The sequence below is a fragment of the Callorhinus ursinus genome, unplaced genomic scaffold, assembly GCF_003265705.2.
Source record: "Callorhinus ursinus isolate GAN/ISIS: 27379988/994484 unplaced genomic scaffold, GSC_fseal_2.0 scaffold43, whole genome shotgun sequence".
NCBI classification, from domain to species: domain Eukaryota; kingdom Metazoa; phylum Chordata; class Mammalia; order Carnivora; family Otariidae; genus Callorhinus; species Callorhinus ursinus.
The window spans coordinates 9,471,549-9,488,629 of record NW_027397105.1 but is presented as its reverse complement, the minus strand read 5'-3'; the positions used below and the strand labels follow the sequence as shown (position 1 = coordinate 9,488,629).

The following is a 17,081-nucleotide window of genomic DNA, read 5'->3' as shown; positions in this document are numbered from 1 at the left end:
CAAGCTGTGTGTGTGTGTGTGCGCGCGCCACCCTTCTGTATTTACCTACATTTATTTCCTCTTCCATTGTGTAGATGCATTTGGAAAAAAATCTGAACTCATCAGGAGCTCCTTCTGGTGCGTGATTGTTTTGTTGCATTACTAGACCACTTGTGATTGTAGAGTCAGAACGTAATTTTAGCCACGATGTAATTCCTTCTTGTCTCAACCTTTTTTTTTTTTTTTTTTTAAAGATTTTGTTTATTTATTTGACAGAGAGAGACAAAGCGGGAGAAGGAACACAAACAGGGGGAGTGGGAGAGGGAGAAGCAGGCTTCCCGCTGAGCAGGGAGCCCGATGCGGGACACGATCCCAGGACCCTGGGATCATGACCTGAGCCGAAGGCAGACGCTTAATGACTGAGCCACCCAGGCGCCCCTTGCCTCAACCTTTTGAAGTTCAAGTGCGTAAGGCATTCTTTTCCAGGAATGTTAGGGAACCTGAGTAAATTCCCACGTCCTCCCAAGATTCATGATGGAAGGAGGAGATAGGAATTTTGGCCCAGTTGTGGAGCCCTTATTTCTCTAACCTGGTTCAGCATGTTTTTTGGAATGACTGTCCTCAAATCAAATTGATTCAACACATGTGGCATTTACAACATGCAAGCCACTATGCTAGGCACTAAGATACAGTGACCCAGAACATAACTAGCTGTATCTTTTGATCACAAGAAGTTGATTTATATTTTTATTTTACTTATTATTATTATTTTTTAGAGAGAATGCGGGGGGAGAGGGGCAGAGGGGGAAGGAGAGAGAGAATCTTAAGCAGGCAGGCTTCATGCTCGATGCTGAGCCCATCGTGGGGCTCAGTCTCACGACCCTGAGATTATGACCTGAGCCGAAATCAAGAGTTGGATGCTTAACTGACTGAGCCACCCAGGAGCCCCAAGAAATTGACTTAAATTTAAGTGAAAAGTAATAGAATATGAAGAACTAAATAAGAATCTACTTTTCAAGGAGCACTTGGCTGGCTCAGTTGGTAGAGCATGTGACTCTTGATCTCAGGGTTGTGAGTTCAAGCCCCACGTTGGGTGTAGAGATTTCTTAAAAATAAAATCTTTTTGGGGGCGCCTGGGTGCCTCAGTCATTATGCGTCTGCCTTCGGCTCAGGTCATGATCCCAGGGTCCTGGGATCGAGTCCCGCATCGGGCTCCCTGCTCAGCGGGAAGCCTGTTTCTCCTTCTCCCACTCCCCCTGCTTGTGTTCCCTTCTCGCTGTATCTCTCTCTGTCAAATAAATTAAAAAATCTTAAAAAAAAAATAAAAAAGGAACCTACTCTTCACGACAGTAACAGACGAGGCAGTATGGAATGCATCCCTCAATTCCATGTCTGATGTACTGCCTCTAATTTAATGTCTTCTGGGGCCATCTTGAATTTTGTATTGTGTCGTTGACTGACCATCTACCTGATTGCTCCCCATCTCTACAACCAACTGCCCCCATTTCGGGGCTCACCACCCCAGCCCCATCAGCCAAAGACAGAAATGGAAGAAATGGTAGCATGCACATTTCCTGCTGCTTCTAGCTCCCTCAGACTTGAGCTCGACTCCCCTCCCTCTGCACCCACAACATGGTGGTGGCGGTAGGGGAGGAGGCCTTGCAGGGGAGAGTCACTATATCGTGTGCACCTGATACGCACACGCAGGGCACATACTGTGTATGGCTCAGGTAGAGGGACTAGTCGTCCAGACTTTGCTGGGACATGCTTCATCTTTATTAGTCTTGTTGAGAAAATCCAGTCTCCCTGGAGGGAGGAGGCCAGGTACTAGAAAAGAGGGCAAACAGATCATCTAACAAAGACCCGAGGGTCAGCATAGCAGTGATCAGGCATTCGAGGTTAAAATCCTTTCCCCCAAATTAACAACTTTCCCCCCAAATTAATTAATGTAGTGACCCTGATTACTCGGGGGGGGGGGAAAGTGTATGTGTTTATGTCTCATACAAACAAATAATTTTTTAAAAGATCTTACTAAGCTACTATGGTCAAACTGCAATGAACCCCTTATCCTATCTGAGGTGCTTTGAGCTCTAGCAATTCAGTATTCTCAGCCTTACAACATGCTTCCAGAATTTTCCATAAAACCCGTGTCATCCTTTCTTCCAGCTCTACTTCCCAGGCCCTCCTCTCTGCATCCTGGCCCCATCTTGGATTCAGTCAGTTTCAAGCTTGATTTTTTTTTTTTTTAAGATTTTATTTATTTATATGTCAGAGAAAGAGAGAGCACAAGCAAGGGGAGCGGCAGACAGAGGGAGAGGGAGAAGCAGGCTCCCCGCTGAGCAGAGAGCCTGAGGATGTTGGGCTCGTGGCTCTATCCCAGGATCCTGGGATCATGACCTGAGCCGAAGGGCTCCCTGCTCAGCGGGGAGTCTGCTTCTCCCTCTGACCCTCCCCCCGTCTTGTGCTCTCTCTCTCTCTGAAATAAATAAAATCTTAAGAAAAGAAAAAAGAAATGTAAATTCTTGGGCTCCCAGCCTAGATTTAGGGATCAGAAACTCTGGGGGTCAGGCCTAGCAGTCTGGTTTATTTTTTTATTTTTTTTAAAGATTTTATTTATTTTTATTCATGAGAGACAAAGAGAGAGAGAGAGAGAGAGGCAGAGGGAGAAGCAGGCTCCCAAGGAGCAGGGAGCCCGATGCGGGACTCCATCCCAGGACCCTGGGATCATGACCTGAGCCGAAGGCAGACGCTTAACCATCTGAGCCACCCAGGCACCCAGCAGTCTGGTTTATTAAGGCCTTGAGGGGATTCTGAAGCCCATGGAAGTTTGAGAACCACAGGCTTACATCTATCTCTTCTCCTTAACCTGCTCTGCTCTTCAACTACAAATAGCAAGCGCCTGCTAGTGTTAGTATAAGCGGAAGACTTTTTTGGCCACCCCAGGGGGTGCCCTATCTCCTTGGGGATTCAGCTATTTTAGCGAGGTTTCAAACTTTTCCATGCTTGTCTTGGTTCTCCCCTTTGTGGATAATAAAACATTTCTAGCCAATGCCCTTGTTTTCCACCTGCTTCTTTCAAAGTCAAAGGGCAATTCGGCAGCCTGGAAATTCACGGACTTCTTAGGAACAGAAACTTTGCTCAATTAACTTTGTAAAGCCGCGTGATGCGGAGGTGAGGATAAAATGTGAGTTTCCCCCGCTTTCCCTGATATCAGTACTGGTATAGTTCTTCACACACTATAAGATGCCCTTCAAATGCATCCATTCATTTGACCCTGACACTCACCCGTGAGCTAGGCAGAAGTACGATCTCCATTTTACAGAAGGGGAGCAGGCCCGTAGTGGCAAGGGAATTACTGAGGGACATGCAGCTGGTTGTAACACAGCCTGGTTTCAGCCCACACCCTCCTACTCAGGCCCCCGAGCCCTTTCCTGACTTCTTGCTAGCTGAGCCGGGCAGGTGGCTGTGGGTGCAATGTTAGCTAAGGCAGAAGAGCTGGGTGGGGTGAAGCAGCCGTACCCTCTGGGGTTCTCCAAACTGCGCGAGAGGGTGGGAAAAGGAAGTAGAGACTGGGGCCACGTGGGAAGACGGTTTAATCAGAGTTGTGAAGAACACAGGGCAGAAAGGACAGCTGGGGGACTGGCATGAAGCCTCCAGGCTGTTGGTAGCCTGGATATTTGAGAAATCCCCAGGTGGGCTTCCCAGCCCCAAAGCCTTTGAGAACTGTTTTCCTCTTCTGGGTCTTAAGTCTGATGAGACCTATTTGCCTGCCAGCCTTGTTGGGGACCCGTGGTGCCAGTTCCCCACTGTTGGCTTATCCCATCCGGTCACCTTGCAGGTAAGATGCTGTGTGTGTGTGTGTGTGTGTGTGTGTGTGTGTGTGTGTAGGGGTAGTGAGTGGAATGGAGAGGAAGCAGAAGTACTTTCCATGCTCACCTACTTTAATTAATGTAGTCCTCATAGTACAACACCCTGCAGGGTGGGGATTATGTATCTTCTACAGATAAGACGATGAGGGCTCAGACAGGCATGAGTAGCTTTGTCAAGATCACATAGCTAGTAAGGAGCAGTAATGGGGTCCCAGCCAGGCCCTCCATGGGGCCACAGGTGGCCCTCAGCATGGAATCAAGACTGAGTTGGGTGGATAAAACTGCTTTGATGTATGTCTGATTAATTTGGACTGATTAATTTGGACCTTCAAAAACAAAACACTTTAGGGGCACCTGGGTGGCTCAGTCAGTTAAGCGTCTGACTCTTGATTGCGGTTCAGGTCATGATCTCGGGGTCGTGAGATGGAGCCCGGCATCAGGCTCCGTGCTGGGTGTGGAGCCTGCTTAAGAATTTCTCTCCCTCTGCCTCTCTCCACCCCCCCACCTCACTCTCTCTCTCCCTCTCTAAAAACAAACAAAACAAAAAAACACAAGCTACTTTCCGTTTGTAGCAGTTCTAGGGGTAGTGCGTCTCCTGCTTATACACCCAAGCCCTCTGAGAATGGGCACTCTTATTCCTGGCCACGCTCCTCTGCCTGGCTTCCCCGGGAGTTTAGATGCTAACCCACTTTCACCTTTTCTCCAGATGCTAATCAAGACAGAAGAGGCTGAGCTGTTAGAACTGATCTCCTTCCCAGCCTGATTCCTGTCCCCAACCCCGACCCTTGTGGGAGACTGCCTTTGCCACCAAGCCAGCCAATGGTATCCAATACCTTTCTCTAACTGTGCCTGGTCTCCAAACGCGGGCACCAAAAATGCTCAGTTACTGCAAACATTTTGGCCTAATCTAGGGAAATCATTATAACAACAATAAGAGCAGTGACAACTGGGCTCACACATCTGATCTAATCCTAGAAGGAAGCTGTATTTTTTTATTTTTTGAGAGAGAGTGGGGAGGGGCAGAGGGAGAGGAGAGAGGGAATTTTTTTTTTTTTTTTAAGATTTTATTTATTTGACACAGAGAGACACAGCGAGAGAGGGACTGCAAGCAGGGGGAGTGGGAGTGGCAGAGGGAGAAGCAGGCCTCCTGCCGAGCAGGGAGCCCAATGCAGAGCTCAATCCCAGGACCCTGAGATCATGACCTGAGCTGAAGGCAGATCCTTAATGACTGAGTCACCCAGGCGCCCCGGGAGAGAGGGACTCTTAAGCAGGCTCCAGCACAGAGCTCGATCTCATGAGTCTGAGATCATGATCTGAGCCAAAACCAAGAGTCGGACACTTAACCCACTGAGCCACCCCGGCGCCCGGTGTGTCTGTCATCGTTAACTTCAGGTCTCCAGGTTTTGTCTTTATCAGAATAGCCACATTGCTCTCCATAATTGCCTTGCTAACAAGTGAACTTTGAACTTACAACATAGATTTATGCTAATATAACGTCACTTTTGTCTACGTTCTACATTGAGCTTTTACAGAAGATATGATTTGCTAATAGGATTTTGTTGTTCAAAATGTTTGAAAAGCCCACCGAGCCCCCGGTCTCTTTCTGGGTTATAAGTGAGAGCAGAAGCCTTCTGTTTGGGAACCTGAGGGAACACGTGCATCAGAGGGTTGGCTTTAACGTCCCAAGTCATCACTCCTGAATGGATCATAAGCCACGGCAAATGGTATAAAGACTTCACGAAATAGGTACACCATATTTCATGTCATTTTTTTTTTTTTTTTTAAATAGGCTCCACGCCCAGCTTGGAGCCCAACTGAGCTGAGATCAAGAGTTAGACTCTAGAGCCACCCAGGTGCTCCTTTGTCATTATTCTTTTAAAAACCATGCACGCATAGGGTCATTTTCTTACATGCATCTCAATGTATGTACGTACACATGTGTAGAGATTGGAGCGGGCATTGATTACTTAAGGCTGCCCGGAAAACGATCCCAATGACACCCATGATGACAACGACAAGAGGACAAGAGTTAGCACTCATGAAGGGCTGAGTATGTAACAGGTGATCTTTTAAATGCTTTGCATATAGGATCTCATTTAATCCCTCCCCAAAACTGACTCTGAAGTAGAAACTATTGTTGCCTTTGTTTTACGATGAAGAAACTGAGGCATAGGGGATTAAGTAATATGCTCGTGTACACAGAGCTATGTAAGCAGCTGGGCTGGGGTCCAAACCCAGGAGTCTGACCCCGGACCCCTCACTCTTCTCCACTTGGTTAGAAGATCTGTACAGACTCCCCCCACCCCTCCCCGCCCCACCCAAACTTGTCCTGAACTTACCTTTAGCTCGTTATAATAAGATCACCCCCTATGGTTGGAATTTTCTGCCATTTTTTGGACATAATCTATGCACTAGCATGTGGATGGGCTTGGTCTGAGCAATTGAACCGAAATGCCCAAGTAATAGAATATGTATAAATTCCTTAATGTATATGCAAGCTCCTTGCCCCTGCCCCCTAATACACTGAATAAAAGCTCTCTGTCCTCACCCCACGGAGAGACGGTGCTTTGAGAGCGATCTCCCTGTCTCCTTACTTCCATCAAGTAATCAAAAGTTCTTTGCTCTCAAACACTTCCTTGGGTTGTGTTCAATTTAATGCACCCCAGGCAGCACCCGCCCCGCCCCGAATTCAGTCACTGTACTGCCTCCCAGACACACATGCTCGTGTGTGTGATTGAGGCTGAGAGAAATTTTTCCACGAAGGAGGGCTTCCCAGCAGAGGTTTCTGGTTAGCATTCCGAAGCAGTGAAAAAGACTTACGTTCATATTAAGCATTTGTGTTTTCAGTTCGACGATGAGTTTAGAAAATGAATATAAACATATTCAGCATCATTGGGATAGCCACCTTATAGCCCAACAACTGTAAATGTAAGAAGTACATCATGAACAATTACATTTACATTTACAAGTCATTAATAACAATTGAAGCTCAACACCAGGCTAATATATATATACAACACCAGGCTCTGGGATTTTTTTTTTCCGTTAAGAGGGTTCCACGTATTAAATTTGACTAACACTATTCTTGTTGTTCTAGAAATGAGATGACCAGCTCTTTCAGAATATACAGCAACTGCCTCCAGCTAAGCAGTGCCCGGTTTAGGAGATTTACGGTAAAAGCCATGTTTCCTAGGAGGTCAGTACAAAAAGCCAGACTTCTACTGGCAGTTTCTGGGAGAGATCAGCTTTCCATCCAACGCAGGGGTCTACCTTTCCTCTGGGAAATGTTTATAATAGAAAAGGCTCAACTGGGATATCTATCAGCTTCTCCTGTACCTCTGGTGCGTAGTGGGGTTGACAACGGGCAAGGATAGAATGAGCTGGTCATCTCAGGATCATGGAAAACCTGGACCCGAGGCTCAGGAATGCCCCCTATTTTTGTTGTGAGAAGGGAGACAGTTCTGTCCCTGTGTGCCAAAAGTGCGAAACATGTGTCTTGGCTTGGAAGATCTTCTCTACCAAAGAGTGGTTCCGGAGGGTCGGAGAGGTGCCCCAGAGGAGGTTTCTAGTGAGCATCCTGGAGCAGCTGGATAGCTTCTATTTGCTGCACTATTTTCAGAATATCCTTCAGACCACGCAGGGGAAGGATTTCATCTACAGCCGGTCCCGGATCAACCTCAGCAGGAAGGAGGGGAAAATCGTCAGGTCTTCCTTGAACCAGATATTGGATAAAACCGTAAAACAGAAGATGAGGGAGATGCTGTACTGGTTTGGGAGAAGCACCCACCGGACCAAGGCAAATTACACGCTCTTGCTGCTGCAGATGTGCGACCCCAAGCTACTGCTCATGGCTGCCAATGTCATCAGAGGTCTGTTTCTGAGACAGCAGAACAGTGTGGCAGGTAAAGAGGCCGCAGGTGGACTAGGAAGCCGGACTTCGGGAGCCTGTAAAGGAACCAGGGTGTGGACAAGCTTAGGTAGACGGGGATCTTCCAGAATGCAGGATAGAGTTCCTTGTGCTTACCTGCAGTCCTGTTTACCGAAGGAGAAATTGGCCGTGACTTCCTTCTAGAAAAGTATAAAATGCACACACAGAAGGAAGTACAGAACTTGTAACTGTCAGGCATTTATTCATTTATTTTTTGTATTTTTTTAAAGCTTTTTCTTTCTTTAAGATTTTATTTGTTTACTTGAGAGAGAGACAGAGCACAAGCAGGGGCAGTGGGAGAGGGAGAAGCAGGCTCCCCGCCGAGCAGGGAGCCCATGCCTTCCTAGGATTTGATCCCATGTTGCTGGGATCATGACCTGAGCCGAAGGCAGACACTAAACCCATTGCGCCCCTTTCTGCAATTTTTGTATAGAAACTCTGAAGCCCCCTCCCCACCCCCCTGAAAAACCAGATATAACTAGCCTGGTCCGTTTCATGTAGATTGAAGAGAAGCTAGTAGAAATTAAAGTGTTGGTCTCACCTCCTTTCCTTCACACCCCCGCTTAGAGGGCAACCTTGTCTTGGCCATTGGCTTTTCAGGCCTCGATCAAGACACTAGTGATGTGTTTTTCTTTCCTGAGAAAGACGACAATGCGCAGTGTGAGACCTCAGATGTTTTCTGGGCAGCTAGCACCAAGAACGCATCCTTCCCTTCGTCCAGAGCTTCAGAAAAAGAAAAGTCGCTTGAAAACATGGGAGTTGAGGCATCTAATACTGGTAAGTCAGCTTGTAGCAAGAAAGCTAATAGATAGGAGATTGGGAAGTCCCGATGGGGTTGGAGTGGTGGGCACAGGGCAGTAGCATCTGGGGGCGGCAGATTTTGGACATGAATGTTCATCTGGCACCAACAGTGTGTTGGGCTCACTGATCCTTATGACATCATCGAATCCCACATCCGGTACGGGAGAAGCAAGAATTAAAGGCAGTCATTATCACCTTAAAGTCCATGTTTTCACTTCTCCATCTTGGTGCCTCTGAGAGACACCTGAAAATAGAGCTCAGAAAGGAAACTATCAAAGGGTTTCCTTTGGAGTCTCCCTCTGCCCTGCAACACCATCCCTCATCTGACCCCTGACCTTTTGGCGTGGTGGGCACCTCTAGAAGTCAGCCCACCAACGCCTATTTTTTATAGCATTAGATTCAGTCTTGAGGAGGAGACAAAAGCAGTAGGGGGAACTGGGGCCTAACCTCAAGGCTCTCCTGAGTTGGTTTGTGAAGCGAAATCTCTACGTGATGTAATTACAAGAAACACAAAGCATCGATTCTCAAGCACTTTTTATCTGGAAACTTCCAGATTTCATAAACAGATAAGACAGTGTAATCACTACGCACATAACCATCCCTCAACTTCAGTAATTGTCAACACTAGACTAATTCATGTCATCCATTTGCCTCTTTACAAAATTGTTTAAATTTGTTTTTTCCTTGGGGTATTCTAAGGAAATTCCAGGCACAAGGCCATTTCAAACTGAGTGGGGCAGGCTTTGCTACTATAGGTGTCTCCTTGAACTGGGAAGGCTGAAAAGCCCTCATGCATTTGGTTGGGGAGGTTATTATTTCCAGTTTGGCAGAAGAAAGACAAAAATCCAGTGGTCTAAGGGTGGATTCCGATGAGCTCTATTTCTGGGGAGAGGGTTTGCTGAGGGCTTCTCTTGGCCAGGAGTTACCATAGAATCAACTCTATGCTGCACCTTTCTCTGGTTTTCCTCTAGAAGGACAATGGAAGAGTTCGATCCAGTGTATTTCCGAGATGAATAGGCTGTTTTCCAGAAAAGCAGACCTGTCGAAGGCAGAATACACCCCCTCCGATCTGTTGGTTGATTTGGATGTCGTCAAAGACCTGTCTTCCGGGGTTAGCAAATACCGGGACTTCATCCATTACCTGCCCATCCACCTCTCCAAATATATTCTAAGTATGCTGGCCTGTACTGGGGGGGTTTCTTGAGACGCTGTGCATCCTGGCTCGGCTGGGAGGTTCCCAGGTCCATGTTTTTTTTTTTTTTTTTTCTTTTCCCAGGTATGCTGGATAAAAACAACCTGAACAGGTGTGCCTCCGTGAGCCAGCACTGGGCCATGCTGGTGCAGCAGGTCAAGGTGGATCTGTCGATGCATACTTTCATTCAGAGCCATATTACCTTCTTGCAGGTACTTCCCGTCTGGGACGGGTCGGTCTGGAGACCGGCCTCATTTTCGTGTTGGACTTAGCCTGATTTGGGGCCTTTCTGGTCTATTCCGTAGACTCTTAGTTGGCCTTTGCTCCATGTTTGCTGCTTTGTAGGCTTCAGTAGTCGCTTCCTCTGTGTCTGGTCTCCCTGTTAATCACCCCTAGCAGGGACAGCATATATAGAAACTTCTCAGGAAGAGAGAGGCAGAGTCTTTCTGAAACCTCACAGAGAGGGGAATTGTTTTCCCCAGAGAGCTATATTCTGGCTTTGCAGTAGGAGGGCCATGAGTATGTTCCTGGAGCCTCCTCATATGGTACACAGATGTTTCAAAGATCAAAAAGCGTGTTCTTGGGTCCAGTTGCCATTCTCCTGGAATAGTATCCATCTCTGACATTTTTACTTCTGTTTCCTGCCTGAAGCCTTACCCTACATCATGGGTTCCTGGTAGCTTGAGTTTTTCCCAGCAGACGTAGATAACCAAAGATAGGAAGGGGCAGGCATTGTGAGGCGGGCCATCCTCTGGGAAGCTGAGGACTGCTGGCCATTTCCTGCTGGCGTCCCTCTATGTATTTGGTATTCATCATCCACCCCACACCAATCTGCGCACACTACCAGCCTAACGGGCCAGGCCTGGGCCTTCCTTCGCCAGACTTGACCCACCTTTCAGATCTTGCCAAGTACTAGTTTCCCCCTCCTCTTGGAGCATAAGGGCCAAGAGTAATAACCATTATCTGTTTATGTTTTCCCTCAGGGATCCTACACAAAAGGAATTGATCCTAATTATGCCAACAGGCTTTTTGTCCCGGTTCCTAAAATAACCGATAACGGGAAGTGCATGCGTGTGAAAAATCAGAAATGGAAACTGAGAATAAAGGTGGGTGGTTGTGGCATCTGGGGCAAGTCACTGTGATGTCCTGTTCTCCTTAGCCATGCTGGAGTCCAGACTCAGCTGTCACATGAAGGGAGAGGAAATGGGAGGATAGAGGATATAGCATATGGATTTAGCGTCTAGGAGGTGACAGTCCCTAAGGGAGACCAGAGTTCTCTGCTGTGTGTCCTTAAGCAAAGACGTCCTCTACTTCAGCCTTAAATTCCTCATCTGTGAAATGAGTGGCTGTCCGTGATAGCTGGGATTTTCCTCAGCACCCATCAGTCCACCTATCCAGAGGCTGCAAGAGTCTGTGGCTCAGGAATGTGAGGGCCGGGGCGGGTCCAGAGTGTCCAGGGTCCCGAATGAGTTAAGCTTTCTCCCCTCTCACTTCCAGGTTTATTCTGGTTCTAGGAATGAAGGGGGGAGTTACTTAACCATAAACCTCCCTACCAAATCTCAGACAACGATGAAGAGCCGATGAAAGACTCTGAGCTCTCTATATAGCCTACCCAGGCATGGTGGTCATTCCTAAAGCCATCAGATCCTTGCCCCCTCCTCTCTGCTCAAGGGCCTTCTCTTTCGAAATCTCTTCAGTGGGCCCCAAAAGGATACTTAATGAGGGGTGGCCAGACTGTAGCTTCTCATACGGAAACTGTAGTATGAATTAGAATTTGAGGGGTAGAAGGGACCAGAGCGACCATCTAGTTCATGTGTCTGTAGAAGGAAGACAGGTCACAGGAATGAGGGAGGTTGGTGGTGTGAGTGGGTGTGACAGAACCACCATGAGCTGGAGAGTTCCCTCCCCATCTGAAGGGGCCAGTTGCTACTCAGCTCCGGCGAATTATTGCCGTGGGAGACCGTGGGACCTCAACCTCCCCAGCCATCTGAGCTTTCAAGAGAAGTTAGAAATCTGAATTATCTTGTGACATCTCTTGTTTTCCTTAAACGCGGGCAACCAATTAAAAGCATTTTTTTTTTTTTAAACTGTGGGGGCCAAAGAAAACACATTTGCGGACTTCATTTGACCTGCAATTTTTTATCTGTGAGTTGGCCCATTCACTCATTTTACAGATGAAGAGACTGAGGCACAGAGAGTTTCAGGTCTCCCAGACAGAGTGACAGAGATACAAGTTGGACGCTGACCCGCTCTTTCCAAGCTTGTTGCTCTAAGTATAACCCTTCTTGTTTAGGTGACATAGCTAGTAATTGCCTGACAAAAAAGGACACCCAAGCAGCATTTGATATTATAGAAATGTTCTAATTTAAGAAAAGAGAGAGAAACAGGTAAAGCCCTATGGACAAGAGACGAGAAATGTGAAGGAACAAGACAAGGCAGTTAAGGGGTCTGCTAGCGAAAGGTATAGGTGAGTGCTTCTCTGGGCTGGTGATTGCCATGGGTCCTGAGGCTGAATGGTGTGCCAGGCATGGTGCCAAGGGCTTTGTATACATCATTCACTTGATCTTCACTGTAGATCGAGTGGACATCACTGATCCCAGTTTCTGGATGTGGAAATGAAGGCTGTGAGATTCGAGAACTTGCCAAATGTCTCTTAGCTGGTCAGTGGCAGAGCTGGGATTTGAATCAGGTCTTTTTCCTCCCAATGACTACACCACGGAGCTTCTAGGCTCTCAAAACTTAGCTGATGACCAAGAGCCAAGGACTTCCAGCCCAGGCGTGAGAAGCCAAGGAAGTCTTGATTAATTCAAGGCAGGATATCGGAGCTGCTTGGACATTAAAGGGGAGGAAGGTTGACAGATTCTGGGGAGAGGCTCCTAAGGTGGACATCACTACTGGGCTAAAGATCAAGAAGGAGGTTGAGCCGAGAAAAACAGGTGTCCCAAGGAAGAGTCAACGGGCATGGTGAAGGCTAAGTAGGAAGGAGACTTTGAAGAGATGTTCCCAGGAGGGCTCCCAGGTCCAAACATGATGCTGTGGTTTTCTTTGCTTTCAAGATAAACTCACACTGTTTTTTGGTTTCCTGCTAGCATGGTTGTCATTTCCTATTATTTGAAGAATATGGCCAGAAAGAGGAGTGAAACTGAGAGCCTGGTTGAGTCATCTGGGCCAGAATTTAGTATGTCTGGCATGCCATAGTGTCTCAGAACGTGTGTCATGGAGGGAGGGAGGGATGGGGGAAGGAAGGGAGGGAGTGAGGGAGGAGGAAAGAAGGAAGGAAGGGAGGAAGGAAAGAAGGAAGGAAGAAACTCTTAAAAGAGGAAGGAAAACACCCCCGTTGAGACTTGATAAAATTGACTTCTTCTCTCTGAGGCTCAGCTATATCTCATCTGTAAAACGATGAGAATACTTCGTGGGGCAAATGATGTACTTCATGAGGCAGCTGTAAGGAGAAGTCAAGCTTGCCTCTGTGTGTAGACTTCAAGGCACAAGTGCGTAGAGCGTGTAGCTGTGATTTCACATAGGGCTTGAGTTCCCACTAGTATGCTCTGTACTGTCAGGTATATGCAATATGCCCACGAAGCCCCAACTTCTGCAAAATAGCCCGTTAGAGGGCCCCTGTGACTTTATTTTGTAAGCATTACCCTTTGTGAGCTCATTTTTGGAAAAGCTGAGCGATCACCGACCTCGAAAGTTCATGGAACCAGAACACACAGAACATACAGAGATGGAGGACGAGTCAGGACCCTTGACTGTCCGTGGATTCTTTAGGGCCTACTCATGGGTCCCTCCCTACCCACACCTAGTGGCAGTCATAGCCCAAAGAGGAAGAATCCTTGGGCCCTTATGTCCCTGCCCGGGAAGACCTTAGGGGGTGCATGTTTGGGGTCCAGGTTAGAGTTGCCACTTTGGTTTGACTCCGAGTGTTCCCTTGTTAGAATGACTACAACCTGTGGGCCGCATACCAGAACCAGGAAACTCAGCAGGTCCAGATGGAGGAGAGAAATGTCTTCTGTGGGACTTATAATATCCGCATTCTCTCTGACACGTAGGTACCGGGGTCAGAATCCAGGTCTTCAGGGACCCTTGAATTACCCACACTTTAGGCGTCTTTAGGATTCCCATGACCCTGTTTACTTGGAAAGGCAATCCTTCCTCCCCTCAAGCTCCAGCCACCCATGAACATGAGATCCCCTTCGGAGAATAGTGCTGGATGTTGACAACATTCTCTGCAGTGGGTAGAGGACATCTTCCGTTATAATTTTGGGTATACTGATCAACAAGTCTTTCATACGAGTTACATGCATGAAAGCATTCCTTTTTTTGGAGATATTTTTATTGTTTTATTCTAATTTTAGAAGTAATATATGCTTATTGTGGAGAAGGAATCCACCAAATGCCGGAAAATGTATAGAGAAAAGCAAAGACCTCCTATAATCTTCATGTATATCAATACATGAATTAATATTCATTATATTAATATTCATGTATGTTTATATTCTAGAATTTTCTTTGCATATATACCTACAAATTTTATTTTATTTTATTTTGAAGATTTTATGTATTTATTTTTGAGATAGAGAGAGAGTACATAAGTACAAGCAGGGGGAGGGGTAGAGGGAGAAGCAGACTCCCCACTGAGCAGGGAGCCCGACGCGGGACTTGATCCCAGGACCCCAGGATCATGACCTGAGCTGAAGGCAGACGCTCAACCAACTGAGCCACCTAGGCACCCCTACCTACAAATTTTAAATAAAAATGGGGTTATGGGGCACCTGGGTGGCTTAGTCAGTTTAGCATCTGCCTTCGACTCAGGTCATGATCCCAGGGTCCTAGGATCTAGTCGTATGTCAGGCTCCCTGCTCAACAGGGAGTTTGCTTCTCCCTCTCCCTCTCCCCTTCTCCCCTGCTTGTGTTCTCTCTCTCTCACACTCTCTCTCTCAAATAAATAAAGTCTTTAAAAATTGGGTTATGCTGTACATATTTCTGTAACCCGCTCCAGCAAAGTACTGTGGGTATCTTTCCATGTTAAATATGAAGATGGTATTTATGATAACTGCATGGTGTGATATCCCTTGTATATGCCATAGAAGGACCTTCAATAATCAACTTTTATTTATTTATTTATTTTAAATGTTATTTATTAAAAAATTTTTTTTAAAGATTTTTATTTATTTCAGAGAGCGAGCACAAGCAGGGGGAGCAGGAGAGGGAGAAGCAGGCTCCCTGCTGAGCAGGGAGCCCAATGCGGGGCTCCATCCCAGGACCCTGGGATCATGACCTGAGCCGAAGGCAGACGCTTAATGACTGAGCCATCCAGGCGCCCCAAGATTTATTTATTTATTTGAGAGAGAGAATGAGCATGAGCCCAAGTGGGGGGAGGGGCAGAAGGAGAGGGAGAGAATTCCAAACAGACTCCCCGCTAAGCATGGAGTCCGTCACAATGCGGGGCTTGATCCCACAACCCTGAGATCATGACCTGAGCCAAAACCAAGAGTTGGATGCTTAACCAACTGAGCCACCCAGGCGCCCCAATAATCAACTTTCTGCCATACTTTGGGCCTAGGACTTCACTCTTTATTCATCAGGCTTTGTGGAGGCTGTCTCTATTTTATTTTTGACTGTGAATGTTACAGTCACATTCCTACAAATTTTATTTTACAAATTACATCTTGAGCAGTCAATAGGGGGAAGACATAGCAGATAGGGGAAAGACAAAGGTGAGTTTTTATGGATGGCATGATGCCCTTTAGCAGAGGTGATGGCTGATTGAACTCTAGATATAACAAGGGGAATGAGGATGAAAATATCAAGAATCACTTCTCATATTCAGACATGACTACATCCCTGTTTGTTGAAATAATCCCACTTTACTCTGTGGTCCTGGAGTTATTAACAATAGTGTCCCCCTTCACAATAAAAAAGTCTCATTTTGGACAATAAATGATTTGGTCATCTTGCTCATATTTTATCTACTTGCTAATAATCTTCTGATTGGAAAATTAACTTAACTTCCCCTGTTTTCCTGGACTGTAAGCTCATTGAGGGCAAGATCCACATCTTAATTCATCTTTGTATTTCCCATGGTACCTGTTAGCACAGGACTTTGAACCTAATATATGCTCATTGGATATCGGTTAAGAGAGAAGAAAAAGAAAAAAACAGTGGGATATGCAGTTGGCATAGGGCTTCCCAGCTGTGTTCCTCTGAGGTTTTCCACAAAAAAAGATTTCTGTGGTCAAATAAGTTTGGGAAATGATGCATATTCTGTTCTCTCTTGGGGATTTATCATATGTTAGCGGATTTTTCTTTCTTACTTTTTTTTTTTTAATAGTTTTGCCTGTTGTCCTTAGGTTATAACCTGAAATGACTTTTTGGTATGGTGTAAGGTAAGGGTCCACCAGGGATGTGCCTTCTGCTTTCCCTTATGCCATTGCTGCAGGTGACAGCCATCATATTAAGGGAGTTCTGGAAGGACACTAATTCTTCTTTCATGGATCATCTTTTTCCCCTGGCAACTCAGGTGGGATCGAAACAGAGTCATTCACTATTCTGGGGGAGATTTGGTTGCAGTGTCATCCAACCGGAAGATCCAGCTTCTAGATGTCATACAAGTAAAGGAGTTACCCATTGAGTTCCGTGGCCATGCTGGGAGTGTACGCACCCTCTTCTTGTGTGAGGAGGAGAACTTTCTACTAAGCGGGAGTTATGACCTAAGTATCAGGTAAATCGTCCAAGGGAGTTGCGGTCCACCCCACCCAAGGCCTAAAGTCAGCTTGTGCAAGAAGCATGCATGCTTTTTCCTTTTAGTATTTATTGAAAAGTTATCCTAAATGATACTGACTTCTTGAATAACCCGTAACATTTTTTTCTTTATTTGGCAAGGTAGAAACCAATAATTTGTATATTGTTTAAACTTTGAATGAGACTGATTTATAATGATTATCAGATCTATTTTCTAGATGAAGGCTGTGAATCAGAAAGTATCTTTTTTAGCACTCTTAGATGGTGGCATAATTTATGTTTTTATAGATTCCTCAGGGAAAAGTGGTTTTCTGTGGGTATGAATTATGGTATAGAAGCAAAATAGTGTTTAAAAAATATAAATAATATACATATATTTTTAAACAATATAATAAACAGCCATGTACTATTACTCAGGCCAAGAAATAGATTGTTACCATTCCCCAAATCCCCTTCTTTCTCCCTCCCAAGCAGAAGTAATGTTATCCTAAATTTTATACTAATTATTCCCTTGTATTTCCTTATAGTTTTGCTACCTATTTATAGATCTCTAAATATATTGATAACT

General features: G+C 46.0%; 1 protein-coding gene across 5 annotated transcripts in view; it reads left to right on the top strand.

Moving 5' to 3' along the window:
* The first annotated feature begins 72 nt into the window (after window positions 1-72).
* Window positions 73-17,081, top strand: part of FBXW10B (F-box and WD repeat domain containing 10B) — a 53,866-nt gene continuing 36,857 nt past the window's right edge. The window contains exons 1-10 of one of the 5 annotated variants that reach the window (XM_073881753.1): window positions 73-117; window positions 4,555-5,594; window positions 6,946-7,044; window positions 7,468-7,750; window positions 8,377-8,553; window positions 9,549-9,749; window positions 9,854-9,981; window positions 10,753-10,875; window positions 13,708-13,817; window positions 16,293-16,493. In XM_073881753.1, the coding sequence (XP_073737854.1) occupies window positions 7,597-7,750; window positions 8,377-8,553; window positions 9,549-9,749; window positions 9,854-9,981; window positions 10,753-10,875; window positions 13,708-13,817; window positions 16,293-16,493 (1,094 nt within the window). In that variant the 5' untranslated portion in view covers window positions 73-117; window positions 4,555-5,594; window positions 6,946-7,044; window positions 7,468-7,596. Of the gene's footprint in view, window positions 118-4,554; window positions 5,595-5,664; window positions 7,751-8,376; window positions 8,554-9,548; window positions 9,750-9,853; window positions 9,982-10,752; window positions 10,876-13,707; window positions 13,818-16,292; window positions 16,494-17,081 lie in introns of those variants that run through there. The other 4 variants (XM_073881751.1, XM_073881752.1, XM_025864150.2 and 1 more) reach the window with 4 other exon arrangements.